The 17,915-nt window shown below is 38.4% G+C and overlaps 1 protein-coding gene across 2 annotated transcripts in view; it reads right to left on the reverse strand.

The window, feature by feature from the left end:
• The window catches only part of kif5bb (kinesin family member 5B, b), a 29,347-nt gene extending 21,364 nt beyond the window's left edge, over window positions 1-7,983 (reverse strand). Inside the window, exon 1 of one of the 2 annotated variants that reach the window (XM_015608463.3) lies at window positions 7,523-7,983. In XM_015608463.3, coding sequence (XP_015463949.3) covers window positions 7,523-7,648 — 126 coding nt within the window. In that variant the 5' untranslated portion in view covers window positions 7,649-7,983. The remainder of the gene's footprint in view (window positions 1-7,522) is intronic. The other variant, XM_049464660.1, reaches the window with a different exon arrangement.
• Window positions 7,984-17,915: the final 9,932 nt, after the last annotated feature.

The following is a 17,915-nucleotide window of genomic DNA, read 5'->3' on the forward strand; positions in this document are numbered from 1 at the left end:
GGAGAGCATGTTGGTTAACACAAACGTCTAAAACCTGTGCATGAAGTCTCTGCAGGTGCTGATTGAACTATATAAATGATATGACTGCTGTACCCTCTAACCCTCAATGTGCTGGATTTACTATGCTATTATTTAAGAGTTTTCAGGCTAAAATATCTCCAAACAAATGACATTTTCAACTCAAAACAACTACTGTTACTAACAGATAATGGGGAGCCTTACCCCGATCCATCAGCATGCTGGCTTAACTCACATTGAAAGTAACTGTCTTGGTTTTCTGCTAGAACTGGGCGATTAATCGATTTTATATATAATTCGAATTTACAATTAAGGACGATGTGTTTTTATGAAAATCGATTTTCTCTGAGTTTTCACCACCGATGCTCCCCTGAGCCTAGCCCCGCCGCTCTCCTCCGCCCCTCTCTTCCTCCCTCTCGCGCGGTTTGAAAATAAAGAAAACTTTTTTTTTTTAATAAAATAAAAAAACGGCTCTTATAATAACATTTAACAACACGGCAAAAAACTGATTTATGTAATTTACGTAAAAATAAAGTTTTTTTTGAGACGTGACTGCCTATTTAAAAAGCAACAGAAGTTGTTCATTTATTGGAGTTCATTTGTATCATTTCTAACATATTTAGGGTGTTTTTTACTCACTTTTTTCCTCTCTCACAATGTTAATCTTTAACAGCTTCAAAAACATGTATTATGCAAATTTGGCGATGATGTCATTTAGCAACTTCTAGTGACTTCTAGGAGATTTTAGTAGGGGAAAAAATCGATTTAAATCAAAAATCAGATTTTTTTTTTTTTTTTTTGGGCCATATCGCTCAGCTCTATTTTCTGCATTTAAATAATGTCTGGTTACTACAGATGAGGCTCTGAAAATCATATCATATCATAAATGAATTAATATCAAACAGATATAATAATAGTAATTTAAGAACAGCATGTATTAAACACCAATGTGGATAAGAAACACATATGACTGCTAATAACTCCATAATTAATTCCATCCTAATTGGCTTCTGGTCTTTCCAGCAGATGCTGACTGACCACGCCTTTTTTACCCAAGGTACAACCATAGCAACTGAAATGTATGAGCTGGCAGAGATTCAGTGCTCAGTCAGCGCTGCTGCTCTGCTTTAATCTTTTTGAGTAATATTGAATGGGTCCAACAGATCTGTAAAGATAATCCTAAACAGGCCAAAATATCTGCAGGTGACAGACAGATCTGCTGTACTGTAACAAATAGTCTAGACTAGAACAGACAGAATACTCTGCTGCCACAAGCACCCGTAGCTTGTGTTATGCTCATGGAAAAGCACAGTCAACAAAACGGAACCCTCTGGAGTCAAGTATAGCCTAACATCCGCGTACAAAATACCAAGCATCAGTGGTACAGTCCAGTGGAAGTCAAGTGTTCTCTGTGATAGTTCTGCATCACACACGAAGGTAAATGCAATCAAATGCAAGCTGAGAGCAAAGGAGGTTTAGCATGCTAGTGCAGAAGCTTCCTGTGCTGTAGAGATCAGCGCAGGCGCAGTAGCCATAACAAGCTGAAAAACTGTAATTGCAAAGAGTGTAAACAATTCTGTTGAGTCAGGGACAGCAACAATTTAATAAGAAACACTGCACTAAGCATTAGAGCAATTTAACACAGTTTTTAAGAATCTGCCATTGTTGATGCATTTATTCTGAGTGTAATAACGATATTTATTGCGCATCATAGAAATGTCTTTAATGTTGTGATGTAATATTTTTACCATATTCCCCATCTCTAATAAAAATATATTTTTTAGACAGTTATCATACCATGCAAATATCATACTACTGCAACCTTAGATATTTAAGCCACAGCTTAAATCTAAAGCTCTGGAAAAAAACATTTCAGTTTCTGAATCAGTTTCTCTGATTTTGCCATTTATTGATATATGTTTGAATAAAATAAACATTGTTGTTTTATTTTATAAATTCCAAATAAAAATATAGTAATTTAGAGCATTTATTCGCAGTAAATGAGAAATGCCTACAATAACAAAAAATGCAAAGAAAACAAGTTCATATTCATAAAGTTTTAAGAGTTCAGAAATCAATATTTGATGGAATAACCCTGTTTTTTAATCACAGTTTTCATGCATCTTGGCATGTTGTCCTCCACCAGTCTTACACACTGCTTTTGGATAACTTTATGCTACTCCTGGTGCAAAAAAAAAGCAGATCCTCTTGGTGTGATGGTTGTGATAATCCATCTTTCTTTTGATTATATTTCAGATGTTTTCAATTTGTTAAAATCAAAGAAACTCATATATTTTTTTTATTTAGAGCTGTGTATTTGTACTGTTGACAGAACAGCTGTGAACCTTAAGCTTATATTATGTATAAAGAGGGTTTTACGATAGACGTTACACATCATCCAGCTATGAAGAAAATGCAAAACACAGGTTAGGTTCTGCAGTGTCACAAAAGCATACTACTGAACTGTTTGTGTCCAGACAGGTTGGAATGAACCAACATACAGCAGAACCTAGTTTAAAGCTCACCTTCCGCGAAAATCCGATTTTTCTTGTTTTTTGTGGAATACAGTAGGTCTCTCCGAGTTGAATGTGTACACCTGCACATTAAACTGTTTTGCAGCCCCCATTGTCTGCAGGAGCTAAGCAAAGAAATCCCCCCTCCCCCCCTCCGAAAAACGGGTGAATTTTGAATTATCTTTCTGCCTACGTAGGCAGAAACTCACAGACCAGCCCACCTTGGCTCGAGAAACTCCCAGAGGCGGGGCTGAAGCGAAGCAACATCACCGCTCATCAGTTAGGAGGTGGGAGGCAGTGAGCGGCAGAGCGGTGGAGGGGCGTCGCAGTGCTCCTAGCCAATCAGAGGAGAGATATTTGCATGCTGTTTGCATGTATGAATATTCATGAGCAAAGCTGGAATCCGGTCCTTTTGGACACACCCCTAAAACAGTCCATTAAAAAAGAGCTATAAAGAGACACCTGAGCACTTTTTTTTTACAAAAACGGCTCACATGTCATTCATTCATACTAGAGACCACAACTAGACATTTTAAAATGAAAGAAAAAACGACGGAAGGTGACCTTTAAGGTGATGTTTATGACTGACTGCATGACCATCTCTACCTGCCACTGCCTGGAGGCAAACTAAAGGCAGGCCACATGCCTCATTACCCAGAGCAGTGCAGAGGCTCAGGAGGCTGATGCTGGCTTGACTGGGTAAAGCTGGACAGCCAACCTCGTTTGGCCATCTACCAGTTGCCTCTCAAATTGACACACACTCACTCACACACACACACACAGTTTGCCGCAACACAAAGGGTGGGTGTTTGTGTAAGTGTCTAGGACAGTAGGTCCTGGAAGCGGAGAGCAGAAACAGGACAAAGGCTGATATTAAACAACACTAATCTCAGAAAAGCAAACAGCCAAAAGCCACAAATAAAATGCAGCGCTCTATCTGGTGTGCATGTTGGGCTGATCATAGTGCTTTCCATCCATGTTGGTTAATAAGAATGGAAGGTTCACTGGGCAATTAATGTACTATTAATGAAAGAGCATTTAAATAGCAGAATCTGCCACTGCTGATGCATTTTTTTTTCTGCAAGTCAAAACATGATAAATACTGTGCTATATGGCTGTAATGATTAGTCGTGTAATTAACATTGTCGATAATTACAATTTGTCGACTCCAAATGTTCATTGTCGACTAATCGTTAATTAGTAGCACTACATAAAAACACAACAGATGTTTCCTCACTAAATAGCAGCACTTTTCACATTTAAAAAGCAATGTTCTGTACATTTCTACAGCATGAAACAGCATGGCAGAAATAATCTTTGACTAATCTGAAAAAATAAGCGTCAAATTAGCAGACTACCAAAATGAATCATTAGTTTCAGCCCTAATGTGCTATACATAATGGCCTTTATCTTCCACTCCTAGGTTTACTGTTGTCTTTAGCTGATTAATTGTTTCTTATAATGTAAATTCTTATAAGGCTAAATGGGAACCTCATATTAACAGTGGATTTAAAACTCAGTATCAGAACTGTGCGGATATCAAAAGAAAATGTAAAGTAAATGCAAAGAAAATCGTTTGGGGTGTGCATTCACTGCGGACCTTCAGCTTGTTTGACCTCACTCTGCCTCCAGCCACGTTATGTTATTGCGGCTCTTGTGAAAAACTCATATCAGGGAAAAGAACACCTGACAACGGCAATATTAATATACAAATAGTATCTAATATCAAAAAGCTTTACTTCCTGTACATTATTGTAGTGTAGTAGAGACACTGTTTACATCTGGTAACATAATGTGACTGATGTCTGGATTGCATCCTGATATGACTTCATCTCTGGTTGGTCAGACTGAAATCTGGAGTGGGATAGAGTATGTAAATTTACATGCTGGGTGGAGTTTTTTTTAGAGCAGTTTGGAGGGACAGAGACTTGTGTGTTGAGATGAAGGGAAAACAGACATGCTTAAATAATCAAATGCAGCCACATGAACTAATTAAATATAGGTCACACAAAAAATCTGATTTACAGAAATTAGTGTAAACATAGCCTTAGACTGCCATCCTACATAAAGTGCGTCTATTCCAGATTTAACTTAAAACTCATATTACGCAGATTTTTTTTTAACACCAGACGGTGCTCAAAGTTTTAGGATCGGTATGAGGCCATATGTAATATTTCTGCTATAGTATAAGCAGCCAGCAGAAAGCCAGGAACATGTGTCTTAGACATTAGTGACATTTGTCTCTAAAAATAAAACCTGACAAAAGCTGGTCTGGAAAAGTTTAACACGCCTCTTCAAATAACACCCACCCTAACCAACCCCACCCCGTCCATTCAACAGTATCGGACCACTCGCTCTGTGTAACAAAGCAGAGAAGGCTGAGTCAACACTCAGCAAGTCAAGTCATGCTGGTTTGTATGAGAACATCTACACCACTGCTCCTGCAGTCACATCCTCCTCTACTCACTAGTTTTCCCGTCTAAAATTATAACAATATCTCGTTTCTGAAGACTCCTTTCTAAATGAAACTTAAGTCCACTGGAGGACAGATTTTAAGGAGTAGAGGAAATGTTATCAAAACCAGTTTCTGTTACTTTAGCTTCCACTAAATCTAATACAATACACACTAAACCTAAATAAATAACAAAACAAAACCTATACATTTCTCAGCCAAAGACAAAATAGGTATTAGGCCCCATCAAAGAGGAAGAAACTGCAGAGTAAACACAATTATCTCCAGGCATTTTAAGTCCAGACAGACCTCCTCAGGAAAGAAATCAGAAACAGCAGCAATCAATAAGGTTCTGACCCAACAACTATTTCAATGTGATTCTTTTCAGACCACATAAAAGTGGTTAGATTTCAAACACTGAACAAATCAACATAAGATAAATCTAACCATTTTACACTTTGTACCTTATTATTTTGTATTTATATGTATTTTATATGATATCTGTTTCATTTAAGGTTCCTTTAATTACATGATCTGACTTCAAATGTTAAGTGACAACTGTTTAGTTCTAACATACCACCACAAAATGTGTGAATTAATTTGCTAATATTATTCTTCATTTTTCCTTTGTCCAGCTCGCCATGCCTGATTACAGTAGGCAAAGTCATCATGATGGACAGCCTGCAGCTGTGATATTGTGACAACTGTCTTAGCTGCAAGAATCAAATACCAAACAAGTACAATAAACAGTTTACAGTGTAGATGAGTTCCTAATGAAATCCCAGTGTCTTTAAGGCCCATATTTATTAAACATTTGATAAATGTGATATAGTCAGTTGTGTTTATTTGTAGGGTTGTTCACATATATAACTGTGAACCGTATTTTAGCCAGTCATTCAATTACCAATCAGTGCTTCAATAACTGTGACTCTATAAAGTTATTTGACAGAAAAATACATTGCCCCGTATTCTCTGTAGTAAAATAACTTATTTACAATCTGGAAATTTGAGGGCTTTGAAATCTCCAACAGGACACTTGGAGAAGCTGCCTGTTCTCTCTCTACTCCACTTAATAATTCCACATCAGCAACAGGAATCAACTCAAATTCAGCATGTTTAAAAATAAAGACGTAAAACTAGACAAACAAAACAAAAAACGAAACTAAAGGTTTAAAGGACATGCACTGTTTGATTTGTATTCAAGAAACTATTGATTTTAAAATGAAGTTCAGGAAAGAGCCAATTTTATGAGTTTATTCATTATATTTTGACATTAGCAGATTTACTTAAATATTTTTTTTTATATTTTCTATTACAATTACAATTATGCTTTTCAGTAATGTTCCTTATCAATCATGAAAGCTTTTTATGTTATGCTTGAGTAGAAATCCTCAAGATTTAATAGTGTAATGTCAGGCAGACAATTGACAAAAATATTGGCCTGTTAATGAGTTAAATAAAATCACGCCCTTTTCTACCCGATGAATCGAAAAAATAATCGACATTACCCAAATAATTGTTAGTTGCAGTGTTAATACAGATGCTGTTATATTGTTAAATGTTGAGCTAATACCCTGCTCTATTCTCTGCTTTACACCGCGAAGTAACGGGTTAACACCACCATTCAAGGTTAGAGAGAAGAGACTTTTCGTTTAATTTCGTTAAAAATGGGAAAACGTCGCGGGCTGTGGATTAAAATAGCAGGTTAACAACTCAAACCACACTAACAGCAGCGCTAGCGGGTCTCAGCTACCTGACAAACGGCACTCTGTGCCCTGAGTGTCCCATAATAAACAGCTAGCTAGCTAGTACATCCAGCACAATGCTAACGCTAATGCTAAAAACGCAGCTAACGCTACTTAGCTCTAAGATGAGCGAAGCTAAGCTAAGCTAATCTAGTGGGCTAACCTAACGGGGTCGGTGTTCTGTCGAGTTGTGCTCCCTATCGATTTGTGCAACTCAGCAGCTCTGCGCAAGCGTTTTTTATTTTATTTTTTAGTATTTTCGCGTGGTATTAATAATAATAATAACATACAAATATAACAAAAAATAACTCAACTTTTTACTCTGATTTAGGCTATACAAATAGCCAATGTTCAAACATTTTTTAAGCAATATACACTTTCTCAAGGCAATTTTTCATATCCATACGATCTTTAAAACATCAGAACATCAGTGCAGACACGTACAATAAAACCAAACTAAATCAACTAAAACTACAACGATAAAAACATTAAAATAACTTTTCTCAGTCGATAAGTGGAAACATTTCTGTAGTAATTTCCATAACTTTACCAAAACTGTCTGGGTGTTTTGTATTTTTCCAAAACTTTATCCAGGCCTGGAGATTTTTCATGACCGTTCGAACCCTGAATATTATATCGATACTTTTACAGCGAGCATATTCTAATGTTTTGTATTATTTTACCATTAAATACACTAAGGTAGCACGGTTTGACAAGGTAGCACAACTCGGCATACACCAGGCTGCTCTCGGCCGGGCAGGGCTAACCGCTAGCGTTAGCTGTGCTGTACTTACCCCGACAACTACATTGTCCTCTCCCTGAAATTTGGGGATATATTTATCCCCGCGCAACAGCTCCGAGCCGTTCAGAGGCCTGAACCGGCACATCACTTTAATGGTGCACTCCGCCGGGTCCGCCATCTCCGCCCCGAGTGTGGAGGCCGGGGAGCCGGGCCAGAGACGCTGCTGCTGCTGCGGCTGCTGGGCGCAGGGAGGGCGGGAGGCAGGAGGCCGCACCCCGCGACGCTGCTCTGCTGATTAATTCAAGTGTAACTACAGCGCAGCAGCGGCTGTATGGATCACCATAGAACGGACAGGGTCTCCTCTAACCCGCCTCACTCACTCCGCTCCGCTCCGATCACTGTCCGCCTAATCCCGGGCCATAGCACGGCTCCTACAGCCGCTCTCCGCGCTCCGTCTCTTCGCCCGCCGCGCTCCGTCTCTCGGCGGATCGCCGATGCTGGCTGACGTCACCCCCGCGTCCCGGTGGCCCGGCCTAGCAACAACACAGCGATCCAGCAGCAGCGCTCCTCCTCTATCCAGCTCCCTGACTCTATCCCTGACTCCAGCTCTGACTCCTCTAGCTCTGACTCCTCTATTCAGCTCCCTGACTCTATCCCTTACTCCAGCTCTGACTCCTCTATCCCTGACTCCAGCTCTGACTCCTCCAGCTCTGATTCCTCTAACTCCTCTAGCTCTGACTCTATCCCTGAATTCTGTAGTTCTGACTCCAGCCCTCTATCCAGCCTTGACTCCAGCTCTCACTCCAGCTCTGACTTTAGCCCTCTATCCAGCTCTGACTCCAGCCCTCTATGCAGCCCTGACTCTAGCCCTGACACCACCTCTGACTCTATCTCAGAATCCAGCTCTGACTCCAGTTCTAACTCCAGCTCTGACTTTAGCCCTCTATCCAGCTCTGACTCCTCCAGCTCTGACTCTATCTCTGACTCTAGACCTGACTCGAGCTCTACCTCCAGCTCTGACTCCACTAGCTCTGACTCCAGCCCTCTATGCAGCTCTGACTCCTCCAGCTCTGACTCCAGCCCTCTATGCAGCTCTGACTCTAGCCCTGACTCCAGGGCTCTATACAGCCCTGACTCCAGCTCTGACTCCAGTTCTTACTCCAGCTCTGACTTTAGATCTGACTCCAGCTCTGACTTTAGCTCTGACTCCTGCTCTGACCTTATGTCTGACTCAAGCCCAGACTATAGACACGGCTCTATCCCTGACTCCAGCTCTTACTCCAGTAGTCTATCCAGCCCTGGACTTTTATACAATACTTGATCAAAAGTCCAGCCCTGACTCTAACCCAGAATCCAGCCCTGACTCTATCCCTCTATCCAGCCCTGTCTCCAACATTGATTCTATCCCTCTATCCAGCCCTGTCTCCAGCCAGGCTCTGTTTACAGCAATCAACCAGTCACACCTACTCCAACACGTGCACTCAAACAAATGTAATCCGACCCAACATGTATACATACACATGTATGTATCTCCACCCCTGGCTGTAGATTTAGCTACAGTACCAGTCAACAGTGTGGACACACCCCTTCTCATTCAATTTAGCTTTTCAAATAAGGTACTTACATAGAATTATGTAGTAAACAGAAAAGTGTTTGTCATCCACAATCCCCTGATCTAAATCTAACTGAAGCAACAACTATTGTCCAGCACCTCCAGGAACTCCTTTTCTTTTAGATGCTGACAAAACTGTTCCAGGTGACTCTCTCTACCTCATTAAGTAGAAGTTGAAGTGTTCTTTAAGCACCACACTTAAATGGAAGTACTAAAGGTTTCATCCATTCATTCTAAAATGTAGTCGTGAAGTACAGTACTGTGTTCTGTAGTTAGTACCGAAAAACAGTGAAAGTTCTGAGAGTGAAAGGCAAAATAGAAGCAGTGAGTTCTTCTTATAAGATCAGCATGATCGATTGATTCACTCAGTGATGAGCAGCTTCATCAAACCCAATGACAGTGCAGAACATCTAGTGCTCAAAATAATACTGCAGTAGATACAGATACAGCATTTTAGTACTTAAGTACAGTAGTGAAGTAGTTCTACTTGTTACTATAAATCGCTCAGTCTAAAAAATTAAAGTTCTGATAAATTCTGCATGAACTAATATATTTTGCTGCAGTTTTTTTTCTCATCTGAACCTGTAATATTTTCTTTGCTTAAATAAACAATGAATAAATCAGGAGAGGCCTATGCAAAGTCATCAGGCAGAATTGGTTTACATTGGAGCTGCTCAAAGCAGACGCCTATATTTGATGATCTTAAGTGTGGGAGCAAGGCAAACAGTTCCTTCTGTACGTGGTAGAAACAAAAACCCTGTTCAGCTTGTTATTCATGAAACTTTCACGAAATTTTGATTCACTTTTAAAATATAGTTGTTATAGTTGTTGTTAGAATTATTTAACATGTATATCAATGCAACTGTACATCTGTAATTTATTTTTATAATTTCTCCACTTACTAACTTACTAACATACTAACTTAGTTAGTTTCAGTGCTACCTAAGAAGTGAGCAACGTCCTTGTTAAATACATAAACAAAGGTTGCAGAAACACTGTGGCCAGATTCATAAAAATACTTTTGTGCAGTTAAGAGTATTTTTTTAATGCTTTTGGACAGTCTCACACCAGCTATATACATGCACACCAAAAAACAGAAGCATTTCAGGATTTGTAGTATGTACAGATGCTAAAAGACCAAATTTACCATTTTTGAAAAGCAGAATTATTTTTAGGTTCTCTATTCTGTGTATTTGTTATGCATATTCCATGTTTTTATCCGAAATCCACCTTAATTCCTCAGTTGTGTGATTCCCTTTGTTTTTCTCCACATCACAGAAAGACATAGGGCAGTGAAGGGCAAAAATAACTTTTTACTTCTTTTCAAGGGCAACACAAACGTCACCACATGCAATTTTAAGTAAAGAGTAAAGAAGACGTGTAGTACTGGAACACACTTCAAAATTACGTCAGTATGCCAATGATAGTCCTACTTTACTGCGCCTACAATGAGAATTCCCCTTAACTCTGCATTTGTTACACAGTCCTATCAATACACATTCCCCACACAACTCAGATATCCTCAATGGGAAGGGCAGTGACTGGTGTGTGCGTGTGTGTGTGTGTGCGTGTATGAATGTGTGACTGTATCTGCCTGTGCCAAATAGGAAAACACCTGTTTTATCTGAAATTGTGCCTAAATGCTTCTGATTCTTTACTAACATTTGTGCATATATGTGTCTGCTGGAGTACACACAACATCCTGGTGTGGATGTGTTAATAAATGGGGGGGGGGGGGGGGGGGGGCAATATCAGAAATGTATTGTATCATATAAATGTATTGTATAAATGTATCAGATGTGTATTTGTCTCCCCCAAAAATGTTACCAAAAACCATAAAAAAATAAACTTTTATTATTATTTGAAAGTGTGTCAAAATCTGCACCCCCACCATGAAAAGCACCCTCTCTCAAAAGTGTGTTTCTAAGTAAAGTTAGCTAAAGCACTTTATTAGAAAGACGTGCGTATGCCCTGCCGAGAGGTGGTGTTTTTTAGACTAGGAGGGTTTGGGTAATCTAAAGTAATAATAAACTGAAGTACAGAAAAAAAAACATTTTTTTGTGATTAACTAATTGCGCAAATGTTGTTATGTTGTTTTAAGACACTATAGGGAGGGCTTTGATTCATTTTAGCAAACGTGTCCCCCCAATGTCAAACCCACTCCTACACCCTTGCATCTGTTTTCAACGTTTCTGGTAATTATCTTCTGAATAGATCAATAGATGTTAAGTAAACTGGGTCTGGATTGTGAGTGAGGTACAGGCATTAGCTGGTCATCCATTGTGTGGTGCTGTTTAAGTCTTTTAAAAAATAAAAAAAAAAAATTAAGAAAAAATTAAGACTTTTCTGCATGTTTTTGAAGTAACGCCTCACATATGCTGACCAACAGCTGAATCACAGAGGAAATTGGCGCCTACCTGTGTTCCTAATGGAGTACTGCAATTCAGAATACTCTGAAGTGTAATATTACAGGAAGCAGACAGTACACTTAGTACCATTTACATTGTGGTTCAAAAAGACCCCTATCAAATATTAAATTATTAAAACATGGAAACTCCACCCAGATAGGACTTGAACCCTGGACCCCAGTACTGGGAGTCAAACATGCTAACCACTAGGCCACTGATAATCTTTTTTTCCCATTTTCTCCCCAAATTTACAAGGCCAGTTACTCAGTACCCACTTATTAGGACTCCCCCGATCACTAGTAATGCCTCAACACCAGGAGGGTGAAGACTAGCACATGCTTCCTCCGATACATGTGAAGTCAGACTCCGCCTCTTTCTGAACTGCTGCTGATGCAGTATTACCTAATATCATCACAGTGCGCTCGGAGGAAAGCGCAGTGACACAGTTCTGGTACATCAGCTCACAGATGCCTTGTGCTGATCAACATCACCTTAGGAGTGATGTGGGTAGAGAGCACCATCTACCCACCCACAGATTACAAGGCCAATTGTGCTCTCTCAGGGCTCCGGCAGCTGATGTCAAGCTGCATGAACGGGATTCAAACCACGATCCCCTGATCATAGTGGCAGCACCTTAGTCTGCTGAAACATTCGTTGCCCCCTAATCAATGTTTTTAATAAAAACCTACCAATAAATCTGTATTCATTAAATTTTTCAAAATGGATTAAACTGCTTTCCAGCAATAGTTAGAGCTGATGTTAATTATTATTACTGCAGTTATTGCTGTTAAAGGTCAAAATAACACATTATTCTTTTTAAGGGGGCAGATTAAGTAAACAGGTCATTAACATTAAATATGTTTTTGAGTTTGATTGATTGTTTTTTGAGATTATTGGCTGGTTATAATAATGCCTGACACATGTTTTCCCATGTTGATCAGATTATTAACAAAATCAGATTTTCTACACTTTCTGATTTTTGAGTGCATGTATTGCACTGAAAACAACACTCAGCCACTCAGAGAGAAAAAAAGGATTGAGAACGGAAGAGAAGGAGAGGGGGGGGGGGCAAAGGGGAGAAAGCATTCATTACTGTTTGTTTATCTGCTCATTTAGTTGTCAAGCCTGCTGTCATAACATTTCCCATAATTACAGGAACCAATTAGGGCACAGTCCCGTAGGTAGACCCAAATTATACCCACACAGTGCAGATAACCAAGATAACCACACACACAGAATCTGCACATCAATGTGTGAATTGTACTTACAAACAATACAATACAAACTATACAACACACACACCTAAAGCACGCTACAGTACTCTAGTGATATGTAGTAGCAGGTACACATACGTGCATCTATAGGAATTCAGCTAATATAAATTGCAACTATTGTTGACCCTTGTAAAAGAAAAGTGCATTTAAGTATATATTTTTTAAAGTGTACTTAACAAGGAAAAGTACATACTTTCAGCATTAAAATGAATACATACTTAAATACATACTAAATGTACTATTTTGGAACAACTTATGGCAACTTAAGTATATTTTTGTTATAATTAAGTTATATTTAAATATAACAAAAGCATTAAATTGTGCTTTTGAGTGCTTTTTTCGTATAATTTCTACAAACTGTTAAGTATGTATTTTTAAAACATCAGTTTTTAAACATTTTAAGTATATTTTAAATGCACTACGTTGCATATTGATGCACATAGTGTTCAACTTAATGCTACTAGGAAAAAGAAGTGCATTTAAAGTGCACTTTAAGTAAGATTTAGTGGGGGTTGGGAAAAAATATTGATATCGATATCTCTTTTATATTTCTATTTGTGATGCACTATTGATATGTAGCATAAAATACTGATTTTTTATTGAAACATAAGCACTCTAAGGTCCCCAAGACTCACAACCCCAATTTGACTTACTAAAGTTACTGCTTCATTACTCCATGTGGTGGCGTAATAGCATAAACCTAAGGGCTGGACAATCAGTTATCCAAAACCTACATTATTTATATACTGAATAAATCTTTTTTTTTTTGCATTTTTTTGTGTGTATTATATATTATTGACAATTAAATGAAACCATTTTGTCAGAAATTAGGGATTTATTGTGAAATACATTTTGGCCATATTGTCCCACCCTAAAACTTATAAATGTAAATATAATTTAAATATATTTAAATTATATTTATATAATTTAAAAATATCCTGATCATTTATCCTCATGCTCCATCACTCATTAGACCATATGACCTTCTTCCAATATTTATGCTCTATAGCAAACTGAAGCCAATTAAATGCTACACAGCTATTTAATCCCAATCCCTTGAGTTCCCTTTACATTGTGCTTGTGGAAATGCTTTTACTTTCACTATTAAACATAGGCCTGAGTTCTAGTGTTGTTATTATTTGATTTTACTAAATGTTTAAGTGATTGCAGATCACAATCATTCTAATTTTTTTTTCTGACTACATTTCTTTTTTAAAGACTATGGGTCTCTATTATCCTTTCACTGAGTAATAATGTGCTGGACAGTTCTTAACTCGATTATAGTAGTTTCATTTCACCATGAGAAGCTACTCCCTGCATCAGTTAGCGTTACATAACTTGTTGCCAGCCAAAACATAATCACCCATGCAGTAATTATTATCCAATGGGAAGCTCTTACAAATCCAGGTGTTGACATTTTCTTTTGGCCAGACAGTGTACATACATACACACATATACAAAATAAACATACACAGAGAAACCCTGAGCAGGTGATTACAAAGCTCTGAAATCAGGCTACAGGGGATACGCGTGCAATCAACTAACACTTGTGACCATCCCACACCTGTCACACACTCATGTGAGTGGTAAGTAAAGCTGCCAGTTTCCATAGATACACTCCAAACCCTTCATTAGGTGGCAGTTCCAGCATCGTGACGGGACTAAATCATCCCATCCAGCTCAGTCTGTGACAGATACACAGGGGTTATCTTCAGAAAGCAGCGCAGAGACGGACCACTCTGACCCACTGAGAGTAATGCGGAGGTGATACAGACTCACTGGAGCCCAGGGAACAGGAACAGGACAAATTACACACAGATGAATCATAAATACACTGAAGTAATCAGTGGTGCAGAAATATTAACACGAGAAAGTAATGTATCATTGCAGTCATGTCAAAAGCACATGACCAATACTTGTACTTTTTACAGACCGCTTAAAAAAAGCCTTTATGGCATATTCATGTCGCATTAATGTTTAAAATCAAAAAAGACCTATCCAAATTTAAACATGGCCGTGGTAGTATTAGGATGGTGTAAATATGTGTTTTTACCTTTAATAAAGCAAACCATAATTTCTGATCTGTATCAGATAATTATTAAGTAGATTGTCTGGTTAGCTGTCCATAATCAGGTTTTGCTGCAAGTAAAAAAATCTAATCAAGTTAAAAACTAATGCTGTGTTTGTTCTAATAATTAATACGATGAAGCAAAAAGAAGAAAGCTAAATTTACATTACAAAATAAATAAATTAATTAATTTTTTTATTTTTCAAGAGCTACACACTTTTGCCATCTGCAGAGGGATGTTTTTGAAAGGTGGTCCATTTCTGAGTTTGAAGCATTAAACTGACGTTCTACTTAAGGAACATTCTTTAACAAAAAAATTGAAGTGATGGCAGACATCCTCCATTAAAACATGGTTTTAAGCTGTCCGAACATAGACAATGAGAAATTATTCCATGACTACTGTTAAAGAGCAGAGATCTATATGGCCCACCTCTAATATTTAACATCACAGATCTATAAGAGCCTTTAAATTAACTTCTTAATCAGTTTTTGTCATTCATTGCCTGCAAATTTAAACCCTCGAAGCAGAACAGCACATTTTTCAAAAAGCCATAATGACTATATTGTTATATTAAAATTTTAACGTTGATAAATTTGGGATTTTGCACTAGGCTCCCTGTTTTAGCTGCATAAATGCCCATTCAAAATAAATGTATTTTAGTAGAATATAAATATATTAAAAAAGCTTAGTTGAACGTTTGTCTAGAGTTCTCTTCTCTGTACGGATCATCTTCATACTAGGATACATACGGGGGGGATGGGGTGTGACGTGTGCAGGTGTGATGGATCACAGTATAAACCAATAGGCTCCTGAACAGGTGTGTTTTTCCCCTACAGACCACAAGGACAGCCAAGAAAACCTTCATTTACCCTGTAATGACCCATTTATTCATCTAAAACAGTGTGAAAACTGTTGCATAGCGTGCCTTTAAACAGTTTGATTTTTGCTAAATACACCCTCAAGTCAAACTTGAAAAAGGCTAAAAAGTTTTAGCTTGGCAAGTGCACTAGGTGATGTATGGGTTTAGGGACGGGGCAGGAGTGAGAGCTGATTGGCTGAGCTGCAGATGCAGCAGTGTGCCTCTGATAGAGGTGAAACCCAGATGGTTGGACGTCAGCAGGGGGAGGTATTACTGATCGACTGATCTGCATATTGTGATGTGTCCGCGTACCAAAGTACACAAACACATCATCCTTACCTATAGCACAGTCAAACCTGAGAGGGCGCTGCAGAGGTGAAAATGACCACAATAATATTGTTAAGGTTAGGAAATGCTTATACAAATTTTAAGCAGGACTGGTGTATTTCATGGTTTAGGGTTTAGAGGCTCTTTAATCAATTTGATTTTTGATTGTGCAAACCTCAGAAATCAGAGAATGCTGTAGCAGATATTGAGATTGAGTTACGCAGTACTGAAGAACTGCTTGCTGCTCTGTGAATATTACAGTGCGCTGCATATTTCAATTGAAAATTATGAATGAAGAAGGTTCCTTGGCAACAGAAATATGTAATCGCAGAGAGTCTGAAATGCCTTCAGACTTCAGCGCAAGTTACTATAGTAACGTCCGCCGTTTCATTTCTGTCCTATTGTGTTAGCATTCTCCTGTTGCTTTCAATATTCTCAAGGTTAATTGTTTGACCCTGCAGGCTTCGTGACCGTCCCGGCTGATCAGAGCAGCCAGGCCTGTATCAGAGGCTGCCTTCGCCTCACACACTCAACCACACACACTAAAACACACACAGCTCCACATACCTGTTTCTCTGTTCGCTGTTTCTCCACACTTCTGATTACATGTCGTTTGGGTCAAACCTGTGGGACGATAAGAATGCTGTAAGCATGCGTTTCTGAGTGCTAATCTCCTCGTGTAATGCGCTCATGCGCTGTTGATGTAATTTGCGTGTAGTGTGTTTTTAGTGTCAGCACCACTGAGAGAAAGTTAAGTGTGTGTTATGGAATGTTTTATAATTATTACAGTATATTACTCTTAGTTGGGAGTGTAGAGGAGTCTGTGTATTACGGACGGTGGGCACTAGGTGGAGCCTGTAGCCAAGCTCTGTGGAGGATCTGCTGCAGTGCTCTCAGTTCATTCTCTTACTCTGTTAGAACACATATTAATAATAACAGAGGTTCAGCACGGCACTCACTATCAGACACACTGTGAGGAACATTAATTAACATCATCTTTTAACAGGTGAACAAACAACTAACGTCCACATGAAGTGTATTAATTATAAACACTGTCTTTATGTCTTTTTATTCTATATTTTTACTTTTTCTCTCTCACATCATGGAGCCCACAGTCTCACCCTTTATATTTCTGAGAAGGAAAAAAAATATTCTCTCTTTTTCTATATATATTCTTTATCTCTCCCACGTTTTCCTTTTTTCTTTTCTTTCTTTTAAAAAGCTCATATATGCCTTTAACACTGGCAAACTTACTGTATACTTTTTCACAGTCTCTCCCCTACTTTCTCCCTCTCTATCTCTCCTTATAAATCACTCTTTTTTTCTCTTTGTCCTACTCTGTCCTTTTCTTTTTCTCCCTTTCACACCATTTCTTTTACATATTCTATTTCTCCCTCTTAATCACTATATACTTTTTTGTCAATTTCTCTCATTTGCTCAATTGTTTCCTATTTTTCAAATTTCCCCCATTTTCTCCTGTTTCTCTCATTCTCTCCATTTTCTCCTGTTTCTCATTCTGTCCATTTTCTCCCATTTCTCTCTTTATCTCCATTTACTCCTGTTTCTCCTATTTTCTCCCTCTTCTTCTATTTCTCATAATCTCTCCATTTTCCTGTTTCTCTCATTCTCTTCGTATTCTCCTATTACTCTCATTCTCTCCCTTGTTTTCTATCATCTCTTTTTTTTGCTCACTCTCTTCTTCTCTCCACTTTTCTCCCGTTTCCCTTTCACCCCATCTTCTCGTTTCTTACTAGACTAGACTTTATTTCTCTCTACACCATGTTTTCTTTCCATTTCTCTGTTCCCTTTTCTCTTTATCATCATTTCTCTATCCCTTTTTCGCTTTATTGCTATTTATCTTTATCTCCTGTTCTTTCTCTTCATTTCTACTTGTCT

The sequence above is a fragment of the Astyanax mexicanus genome, chromosome 15 (assembly GCF_023375975.1).
Source record: "Astyanax mexicanus isolate ESR-SI-001 chromosome 15, AstMex3_surface, whole genome shotgun sequence".
Classification (NCBI taxonomy): domain Eukaryota; kingdom Metazoa; phylum Chordata; class Actinopteri; order Characiformes; family Acestrorhamphidae; genus Astyanax; species Astyanax mexicanus.